At 42.2% G+C, this 11,255-nt stretch overlaps 1 protein-coding gene across 1 annotated transcript in view; it reads left to right on the top strand.

Annotated features, from left to right (window-relative positions):
• Positions 1 to 11,255, top strand: part of atp8a2 (ATPase phospholipid transporting 8A2) — a gene marked incomplete at its 5' end in the record, with an annotated part of 43,008 nt that overhangs the window by 19,351 nt on the left and 12,402 nt on the right. Inside the window, 8 exons of the mRNA XM_019866828.1 lie at positions 1,176 to 1,359; positions 2,543 to 2,653; positions 5,151 to 5,225; positions 6,393 to 6,515; positions 6,853 to 6,931; positions 7,442 to 7,503; positions 7,716 to 7,772; positions 9,024 to 9,131. Coding sequence (XP_019722387.1) covers positions 1,176 to 1,359; positions 2,543 to 2,653; positions 5,151 to 5,225; positions 6,393 to 6,515; positions 6,853 to 6,931; positions 7,442 to 7,503; positions 7,716 to 7,772; positions 9,024 to 9,131 — 799 coding nt within the window. The remainder of the gene's footprint in view (positions 1 to 1,175; positions 1,360 to 2,542; positions 2,654 to 5,150; positions 5,226 to 6,392; positions 6,516 to 6,852; positions 6,932 to 7,441; positions 7,504 to 7,715; positions 7,773 to 9,023; positions 9,132 to 11,255) is intronic.

Below are 11,255 nucleotides of genomic sequence, written 5' to 3'. Positions count from 1 at the left end.
GTTGCCCTGGGGGGGTGTGTTGGGCCGGGTGGGAATGCTTCCATTACATGTGTTTATGTGACACGGTAGTGATGGCTTCCATGCTGAATGTTTACATCCTGTTCCCTTTTTTTTTCCATGACGTTTCCACTCACAAGCAGCTGTAAAGCTTAACAAAAGAGTTTCCATTCCTCGTCTTTTGTGTGTGTGTGTGTGTGTGTGTGTGTGTGTGTGTGTGTGTGTGTGTGTGTGTGTGTGTGAGAGTGAGTGAGTGTGCAGGCAGGAGGGAAGTAATTGACTCATTGCATTTCCAGGCTGTATCCGGCGGGGTCTTGCTCGCCAAAGCCTTGCAAACAAACGGCCGTCTTCCTATTGTCTGTCCTTCCCCTCGACATCCAAAATGGCTGCCTCACCCCAAAATCGGCTCCTGTTTAAAACATTAACTTGACATTTTGATGATAAATGAAAATTCTCCACTCTTTAACGTCATTTTAATTGAAGGTGAAAATGAAGGCATCGAATGAAGATGCGAACTGAGAGGCTAACATCTCGTGCTAGCTTATTAGCCGCCATATTGTTTCACTTCACTTGCGCGTCACATCACGTTCCGTTACAATGAAAACACCTTAAATTCAGTCTGTATCAACTTAATAACCCAACATTACCTCAATTGCTATCGTGATAAGACGTCATTGTGCTAACGCAAATAGTGAGCGTTAGCATGAATCTTGACGTTTACATAAACATCACCAAAGGAACGTCTTTTCAAATGATAACATCACGAAAATACCTATGGATAACAATACAAGCTTGTTCATACCAACGATGCCAACAGAACAATGTGTAATGTTTTGACTTCAAATCGAAATGACCTCAACGGTATTTTTCGTTTTGTGACCATCCCCCTCCCCGTATGACCTCACTGCTGTCAGAGTACCCCTCAAGGGAAGCTTCTTGTAATGGAGCCTTGCAATTGTCTCTGGACAGACAGAACTGGTTGTCGACAGGGATCGGTGATGCGTACAGGTCAAGAGGGTGGAGAAGCACCTGAGGCGCGCGCGCACACACACACACACACACACACAAGTAGAAACCTCCCAAAATAGACGTTAAGTTTTCATCATTCCTGTGATGATTTTGTTGATTATTTCAAACCGTTTTTTGTCTGTTTGTTTGTGTGCGCGTCTGTGCCGTAGAGTGTCGCCGCTGCAGAAGTCTGAAATCGTGGACATGGTGAAGAAGCACGTGAAGGCCATCACGCTGGCCATCGGCGACGGCGCCAACGACGTGGGCATGATCCAGACGGCGCACGTGGGCGTGGGCATCAGCGGCAACGAGGGCATGCAGGCCACCAACTCCTCCGACTACTCCATCGCGCAGGTGTGGCCGCGCTGCTCGCTTGCATCAGATTGTATTTCAAACATATAATGGATTTTGATGATATAATGGCAATTAGGATGAATGTTTAAAAAAAAAAAAAATACTGTGTTTCAGTGTGTCCCATTTTTTCCCCATAGTTTGATTCAGCACTAAGATTTTTTATCGATAAAATTTAACTTCAATAATTATAGTGGTAAAACTATTATTTTTTTGTTGAGTAAAATATAATATTCAAACTTAATGATGAATATAATAAATAAAAAATGTTCACATCTACCAAATATTTGGTTCTGTCCTAACAATGATGACAATCAAGAATAACAAACATTTTTGTTTTTGTTGTTGAGTAAAATAAAATAATCCAATAAAGGAAAATAAAATCTGGAGTAAAAAAAAAAAAATTTCCCGGACACATACAAATATAAACACATTTAATCCTACAAGGTTTAACAGATTTTTGTAGTCACTAAAATCAGTCAATAGGAAAAAAAATCTACATGTAAAAATTTTCAAATCTAACTTTACATCAATGAAAAAAAAAACCCAAATCAATTAAAAAATTGAAATTAGGAAAAATTCTTCAGAGATGGTGCCCTCATAAAAAACCCAAAACAACATAAAACATAATCCCAACAATCCTGAATAAACCCATTTGTTTCAAACAGCCTCATTTCCATCATCATCAGGGTTTAAAATTCCCCAAAGCAGATAAAATGGAAGACAAAAGGAATTTCAACCCTTAATTCCAGAGTTTATCTTGTCAGTGTGATACACACATGCACACGCACACAGGCGGTGTCATTTTACACTGTTTGTTAAAAAAAAAAAATTATCTCGCTGCCCCCCCCGGGCTCCTCACACAATCTGCCTGCCGATCACGGCAACACTCGTCTGCACTTTCCCCTTCATATTGGTCATAGTCTGGCTACTTCACGAAATTTGGAATCTTTGAATTAAGTGCGTTTATAGTCATACAAAAAAAATGCAATGTTGGTTTTTTTTTTTTTGTTTTGTTTTGTTTTTTAACACCGCAACATAGCTGCTATTTAGCGTTAACATTAAGACAGTGGACTGGAAGACAAATTTGTTTGGGCGTTTTAAATGGCGACATAATTCTCTTGATTTCGTATGTGTGTGTGTGTGTGTGTGTGTGTGTGTGTGTGTGCGCACGTGTGATTGACAGTTCTCATACCTGGAGAAACTGCTGCTGGTGCACGGCGCGTGGAGCTACAACCGTGTCACCAAGTGCATCCTCTACTGCTTTTACAAGAACGTAGTGCTCTACATCATCGAGGTACACACACACACACACACACGCACACACACGCACGCACACGCACAGACAGTTGCATGAACAGAGACGATTTGCAGCTGTTGCCCAACACGCTTGACAGTGATGGACGAGGTGCCCTTGTGGTGTCTGCTTTCTGTCTCCGATGCACAGGCGAAATGTTTAGATAGGCGCTGTTGAGACCTTGGCTCCGACAATCAGCGTTGTGTGTATGTGTGTGTGTGTGTTTGTGTTTGTGTTTGTGTGCTCCCAAAAAGTGTGGCCCTTTTTACAAAACAAGCACGAATCCATCGAGGAATGCGCCAATACTTGACGTCCGATACCATGAGAACGATACCGCAAGACGAGCCTGACATATACCATTGGCGTAGGAGCCATGTTAGCCGTGACTTATCCTAACATTTTCCGATCCGCTTTATCCTCACAAAGGTCGCGGGGGGTGCTGGAGCTTATCCCAGCTGTCTTTAAGCAGTAGGCGGGGGACACCCTGAACCGGTTGCCAGCCAACCGTAGGGGCACACAGAGATTCGCGCTCCCACCTATGGACAATTTCGAGTGTTCAATCAGCCTGCCGTGCATGTTTTTGGAATGTGGGAGGAAATCTGAGTACCCGGAGAAAACCCACGCAAACTCCACACAGGGAGGCCAGAGCTGGAATTGAACCCGGTACCTCTGCACTGTGAGGTTGACGCACTAACTAAATAATTTCCCAAAATTTCTGTCTGATATTTTTTACTTCTTTGGAGGGCGGGAGGGTCTATGTTTTAATTCAAATATGTGTGTATTTTCTAAATGTTGCATGGCCATCATAGCAACTGAAGGGCCCCCAGATAGCAAAGGATTTCCCTCCCGTTTCAGGCTCTTTGTGTTTGTGTGTGAGATCAGCTGTCCTTGCCTGGCTGTTTTGAAACAGTGGGGGGGCTGTCAGCTGTGCCCCCCAAACCCCCTTGACCCACCCACGTCCCTGCCCCGACCGACTGTCTGTCTGACATTAAGGATGCCGGCAGGTGCAGTTCCTAATGGCACTCTACTGTGCGTGTGTGTGTGTGTGTGTGTGTGTGTGTGTGTGTGTGTGTGTGTGTGTGTGTGTGTGTGTGTGTGTGTGTTACTATCTCCTATGTCAGGCTCCGTTGAGGCCAAAAGGTGGAAGAGCATCTTGAGGGGAGGGGGGAGGTCACAAACAACATGGCGCCATTGTCAAAGAAGAATGTAGCCACTGTGTATTATACAAAATACAAAGAGGAAGATGCCGTTCATTGATTGCGCTTGGGTCACAGAAACTCTCCCCGCTTCGCTTTTTTTATTTTTTCACCAAGGCTGTATATGAAATTCAAAACGTAGTGTCGTATTATTGTCAAACACACGATGAATATATTTCTCTTTGGTAAGGCCTTGTGGCTTCATCATGGAAAGTTTTTTTTTTTTTTGTAAAAGGTCATGTGATAGGAAAGAGCATTTTTGATTGGCTGAGAATCTTAGAACAAATTAAGTTTTGGCTTGCTTTTTTCTGTAAAAGTAACTATTTTACACATTTTTTCCCCCAATTTTTTTTCTCTTGTAATATTACGGCTGAGTTCCGTTTGTTCCCCATAGAATGTTTTTTTTTTTTCAATTTCCTGTAAAAAAATATAACTTAAATTTTTTACTAGAATCATTCAAATTAAAAAAATTTATTCTTGGAAAAAGATTTTTACACTTTTACATTTCAAGCAAAAAGATTCTGAAAAAAAACATTTATTTTGCATTGTAAATTCAAGGAAATATTTTTTTCTTGTCATATTTTGACTTTTTTTCTCCAACGTCATAATATTTTGAAAGATTACAACTTTTTTTTCTAAACATCTATTTTTGTGTTTTTTTTAAATAACACTACAACCATCACAGCTGGATTGTGACCTTTTTGTTGAGGAAAAAAAAAGCTTTTTTTTTGTGTGTAACCTCCCGCTACAACTTGCCTTTGGGAAAAAAAAATGTACAGCTTGTAGAAATCTGACAATTTTGCATGACACGCTCCCTTCGGTTGCGTGTTTCTGTTGAGGTCAATTAGGCAAAACCTCATGTTCGGCGTGATGTTCGCGGGTGCGTTTTCACCACATTCCAGTGATGGATACCAGACGGCGCAATGGATTTGCAGGAAATCCGACATCACGTTTGAACACTTCATACATCAGCGGCAGACGCGCTTAAACTGGAATGCAACCCAATCTGCGTGTTGTCTGATGAGCCTCATTTGACTTTGCGCTGAATGGCGCGAATGAAAATGCACACGCGACAGCGAACGTGCGCGTCTCCGTCGTCACTCAAATACGACGTCAATCTTGAAATAAGCTTTTCTTGCAATCGATCAGTTGCTGAATATCCAAATCAAAGTCCTTTGTCAGCCAAACAGCTTCTCTACAAGTGGACAACAGCAGCACAAAAGCAGGAAGTTGTGATAACGAAATAATGTCTGGCGAGGGTCTCCTCACCCACGTCGCTGTTGTTTTGTGTCTGTCCTCAGCTGTGGTTTGCCTTTGTCAACGGCTTCTCAGGACAGATCCTCTTTGAGCGCTGGTGCATTGGCCTCTACAATGTGGTGAGTAACCTCTGATGGGCGAGCAAGCCGTTCGTTCGACTTGTCGACTAAGACGCTTTTCCAAACACACCTTTAGCCCACCCACCCACTTTTGGAAAGGTTACAGCTTCTGGGGAAAATGTCAACAAGATTATGCCTTATTTCTCAAAAATGCAACTTTTATCCCGAAAAAAAATCTTTTTTTTTTTTCGCCTCACCAAACTTTTTCTTGAAAAAAAAAAAAGTTATGACATATATATAGAGAGAGAGAGAGAGAGAGAGATTTTTTTATTGGACTGTTTTAATGGAATTAATACTTTCTTTTTTGCAAATGTCTGACTTTTGTATTAGAATTTTTTTTTTCGTGTGCTTTTTCTTGAAGATCAACAGGATCCTAAACGTTTCGTCCCCAAAAAATACATTCTACAGCTTTTTGACTTTTTCACATCAATAACGTTTTCTTTCTTGCATATTTGAATTTTAGTAGAAAATCAGCTTTTTTTAAAACAATATTTAAATATATTTACAACTTTAAAATGGTATTACATCTTTTTTTTTTTTTTAAATCTGAAAAAATTTGTTTTTTTTTTTTTCACAAAAGCACAAATTCTAATATATTTACAACTTTTAAATTTGGAAAACCCATCTTTTCTCCCAGAATATTACAAATTTTGTCCTGGGAGAAGTCCACCTTTTCACTCTGTGAAAAAAAATTTCACATCACGAGCTTCCCCCCCTTTGAAAATAAATAAATAAATAAATAAGTAAGATCACTCAGTTTGTTAGGAAAAGTGCTTTTTCCTCAAATAATACTTTTTTCCCCCCATGATCGTAAAAGCTTTCTCAGAAAATGACACTTTTGTTAAGCATTATAAAACTTTTTTTTTTTTTAAAGCCTTTCATGCACCCTGTAACCTGATAACATGATAAACTGTCCACTGTCGTAATCGATGTCCGCGGATGGGTTAATCCACTTTTTTTTATACTACAAAATTCCTTCTTGAAAAAAACACTTGGAAAAATACATAATTTCATTCCGAGTGTCTTTTCTTAATATGATGCTGTGTGCATTTAATGTATTGCGTGTGTGTGTGTGTGTGTGTGTGTGTGTGTGTGTGTGTGTGTGCGTGAGTGTGTGTGTGTGTGTGCGTGAGTGTGTGTGTGTGTGTGTGTGTGTGTGTTTCCCAGATATTCACGGCCCTGCCTCCGTTCACTTTGGGCATCTTCGACCGGCCGTGCAGCCAACAGAACATGCTGCGCTTCCCTCAACTCTACCGGATCACCCAGAATGCCGAGGGCTTCAACACCAAGGTGCTCGCACAACCAACACGCACACACACACAAAACACACAGTCTCGCTCGGCATTGGCACGGTCTCATGAGGTTTTGGCGAGCGCTGTTTGTTTGGCGCGCCGGCAAGTCAACAAGAGTGTCCGAAAGGGGCGGGCCTGGGCCGTTTCCATGGCGACCCTCGGGAGATTCATAGGTGGCGGATAAGGAAGTCTTTCTTTCGGTGGCTGCAGTCTGTCGTACGTGTGTTCAATATTCACGTGTGTGTGTGTACAGAATGTTTTATTTTTTTTAACGTGTGTGTGTGTGTGTGTGTGTGTGTGTGTGTGTGTGTGTGTGTGTGTGTGTGTGTCTTCAGGTGTTTTGGGGTCACTGTATCAACGCACTGATTCACTCGATTATTCTCTTTTGGTTTCCTCTCAAGATGTTGGAGCATGGTGAGTATGTCAGCGTGAACGCTCATTGAGTCATATTTTTTTTTCCTTCTATCATCTCTTTATTTCTTGGGGAAAAAAAGTTTTCAGAATGTTTCAAAATAATTTTATTGGTATTTTTGGTTGGGATATTGTGATTTTTGTTTCAAAAAAGAGACTCCTAACAGTACAACTTTATTTTGTGTTCTAATTGGTTTTTCTTAAAAATAAAACAGCAAGTGGATGGATAATTTGACTGGTTCAGAAAATAGATGGAGGAATCCTTTTCATAAATTATGACTTAGCAAAAAAAAAAAAAAAAACCTTTGTGAATTTTGACCAAAAATTTGGGTTAAATTACAACTTTTTCTTTTTCCTTTTTTTTTAATGCATTCCAACTTTTTTTGCATTTAATATTAACGAGGTTATTCCGCACCTTTTTTTCTGAATAGCTCTCCCTTTTTTTTTTTTTTTTTAAAAACCTTAACACATAAATCAACGTGTGTTTTTGTGTGTGTGTTTGTGCGTGCACAGACTCGCCCTTCAAAAACGGTCAGGGCAACGACTACCTTTTTGTTGGAAACATGGTCTATACGGTGAGTTTTCTCTCTTTTTTTTTTTTTTTCTTTTTTGCACAATAATCTGCTGGACTTTTGTCTCCTCCTTCGGAGGGGTGAGGCGGGCGCTTCTTCCCGTCTGTGTCTGACACACACAATCGCAATGTTCCTCCCTAACACCCCAGTGGATGATTTGAGGTATTTTTGTGCGCCAGCGATCTGAGACCGTTTGTCATTGGTTGTGTCTGCAGTATGTCGTCGTCACAGTGTGTCTGAAAGCTGGAATGGAGACCACCGCTTGGACCCGGGTAAGCGCATTGAGACCCTCGTACTTCCCCCCCCGGCTCCAACCAACCAACCGCCCGCTATGAATTACGGCTCGTATCGAAAGGCCAACAAGTGGAAGGAAATGCGATCGGGGGGGAAAAAAAATGCTATTCGCTTACCAATGTTTTTTCCAGGCACTTTTTATATGGGACAATATCAGCAATGGGAATAATGGAATTGGGGGTATAAAAAAAGGTTTTAAAAATGATAATGTTAGAAGAGTACACCGGCAAAATTACAAGGCAAATTAAAAAAAAAAGTCATTTTAGTTGCGTAAAGTGCTAAAATTATGAAGGAAAATATCAAATATATAATTTTACAGGACATATTAATATTCCAAATAAAATCTTAAATCTAATAAGGTTCTGGCTGAAGATAGACTGAAGAAAGATTTTATTAGAATAATTATTTTCCCCCCCAAAAGTGCAAACCTTTTCATTTTAGTAGTTTTTTTTCTATAAATAAAAAAAAGTTGATATTGTATAACTTATTTTCTAAAAATGAATCTGAATTTGTCTCTTTTTTTTAATTATTTTTTTTAATTGTTCCTTTTTGTGATTTTGATTTTTTTTCATAGTAATTGTCATTTTCCTATTAAAAATGTGTAATAGTGATTTTCTTGGTTTTTTTGGTACTTAAAAAAAAATAACACCTTTTACAAATCTGGAATTTTACTACGACTGAAGAGGAAAATCCGACTTTCCAACATTACTACTTTTTAAAAAATAATTTTCATCAAGATCTTTTTCTTTCAAAAATATGAGTCTTTATCATGGAATAATTTAGTTAAAACATTCTTCACCTTTTTTTTTCCCCCTCTCATAAAAAATAATTCTTAAACAGAATCTTACTCACGCTTTAATAATTGAATATGATTCCACCTCCTGTATGACGAAACATATGGAACAGATCAGGTGTTTGACACATTTGACGCTAAACAGCCACGGGCGGACACGCCGCGCATTGCTAGCGCTGTGAACACGCAAGCAGGGCTGCTAAATGTTTGGCAGGCACACCAGATGCATTTCCACACGACGTGTCAGCCAACAGCTGAGCGCGGAAACGGGAACACAACTCACAGATGGACATTTTTTTTTTTTTTTTTTTTTTGGGGTGGCTTTTATGACTGGAATTGACACCCCTTGTAGCACATCACAGAGTGAAGGGGCCCCCGGACGTCTATATTGAGACCCTATTTGCACTATTTGACCTCGTCATCCTCTTGTGTCCAGTTCTCCCACCTGGCCGTGTGGGGAAGCATGCTCCTGTGGCTGGTCTTCTTCGGGGTCTACTCGTCCATCTGGCCCACCTTCCCCATGGCACCTGACATGCTGGGCCAGGTAAAGTCAAATCAACGATTGCCTAATAAAATGAATGGCAATGCCATTCAATCTCTCTTCAGTTGGTGCCGTGACCCGGATCCATATAACATTTTAAACTTGCATTTTGCCTTGGAATACATTCACAACGCCTTTTAAAAGTGTGTTGTAGTTTGTGTTGACTTGTACAATTGACGTGTTTCATGATCATTTTCTCGAAACGGCCTCGACTCTTGACAAACAAGGCGGTGGAAAGCCCGCTCACCACCACCACCACCACCACCGCTGATGAAAACACAGAATCCCTCCAGTAGGCAATCGCGCAAAGCCGGAGAAAGTCGGGCCGGAACGACCGCACAGGAACTCGGCGTCAACAAAAGATTGATTCAGCAAAACGCTTTGCCCATCCAGCGAAGAGGTCAAGCGGAACATATGACGCCGAGCAACCTGAAGACGGTACCGGCAAAACTTTGCGCAAATAGGCTTTCCCTGGCATGACCCCGTGTTTTCATCAGTGGCGGGAAATAGCAGGCCTTTCGCTGCCGCGTTTGTCAAGACACAGGTCCTGTTTTCCAGAAACTTGCCACGGACAGCCTAAAAGCCCTTTTCGCACTGCACTTGGTCCGCTTGAAAGGCTCGCGCAGCAGTTGTGGAAAGACAAAGGCGACCGGATTGCCAGTGAAGTGTTGACGTAGCAGCGAGTAAGCAGGGACGCGTTTGCTGCCGGGTTAGATTGCTAAGTGCAGTGTGAAAAGGGGGGTTAGCTATCATTCGATTTAGCAGGAATAGAGTGGTTACCACAATAGTTACTCGTCAAGACTCTCTTCCTGGGTGTTCCGTCACGGGTGCCCACCGGGGAAGGACGTAATGGCGGACTGGCGTCGCGCACCTGCCGCTTGTCACCCGAGCCCCCCCCCGAACCACCTACGTCTTTTACTGCCCTTTGCGGAGGTGTTGACTTAAGAGGGTGGGCTGCTGTTGCTCCTGCTGCTGAGGAGGGACAGCGGGGTGATTGAGAGAGTCGTTGTAGGGATTATAAAGACGGGCAGGGGGGCGCATGGGGGGGGGCTTGAGGTGAGGCGGAAGGGACTCTTGGGCCCGGGCTCCCTCTCAGCCCATTAATTCAATTTGTGTCAGGGATCCGGAATGCGCTCAAATATCCCAGCAGCTGCTCCGTCTGACTGCGGACCCCCGCAACCATTTTTGCAGCGTTACCCAATCCTTGATCTTACCCCACCGACCTCCCTCCCCCCACACCTCACACACACACACACACACACACACACACACACGCACCTTTTTTTTTTATGTCATTGTCCAATTCTGTGGCTCACTCCTCTAGACTGTATATTTCTATTTGAATCGGAGCCCATGTTTTATTTGTGTCTCAACTGTGACTAATAATTCAAAACCCTTTTTGCATGAGTTTTTGCTGTCATATCTGGTTCCAACTGTTGCCAGAGATATTTTCCTCCTAGTTTTTCTGCGTCTTCATCCTGTCCTTCCCCAGAGAGGACCAAATTATTTATGTGCACTCTGTAGTTCCTTCTGCAACACAGTTGCTTCCAGCACGGATACTTTGACCGACTCCGACTTGGGAATTCGTCCAAATGAGCCTCAAGACACATTGCAAACTTACTTTTGTTGCCGAGGCGGCCCGAGTGTGGCGCCAAAGGTTCGGATGACCATTTTCTGGATTCGTCATGAAGAAGGTTGCACAAATGCAACTGGAAAGTTCAGCCCCTGACACCAGTTGCATAGATCAGCATAAAATTGGGGAGACCTGTCTTTCTATCGTAACATGGCACAGGAAAAACTCCCGAGGACAGAAAATCATCCATTTTGGTTTGGAGCAGCTGTTTTGAACAAATTCCAGAGAAAGTCACATTTTGAGGAAAAATAAGCCTCTGACACCAGTTTTTCCGTCCATCCATTCATCCATCTATTTTCTGAACCGCTTTATCCTCACAAGGGTCACGGGGCGTGCTGGAGCCTATCCCAGCTGTCTTCGGGCTGTAGGCGGGGGACACCCTGAACCAGTTTGCAGGGCACACAGAGACGAACAACCTTCTGCGCTCACACTCACACGCAGGGACAATTTAGAGTGTTCCATTAACCTGCCATGCATGTTTTTGGAATGTGGGA

This window comes from Hippocampus comes, unplaced genomic scaffold, assembly GCF_001891065.2.
Source record: "Hippocampus comes isolate QL1 unplaced genomic scaffold, H_comes_QL1_v1.1 scaffold181, whole genome shotgun sequence".
NCBI classification, from domain to species: Eukaryota; Metazoa; Chordata; class Actinopteri; order Syngnathiformes; family Syngnathidae; genus Hippocampus; species Hippocampus comes.
The sequence above is the reverse complement of the archived record's forward strand: the minus strand, read 5'-3'. Positions and strand labels throughout refer to the sequence as shown.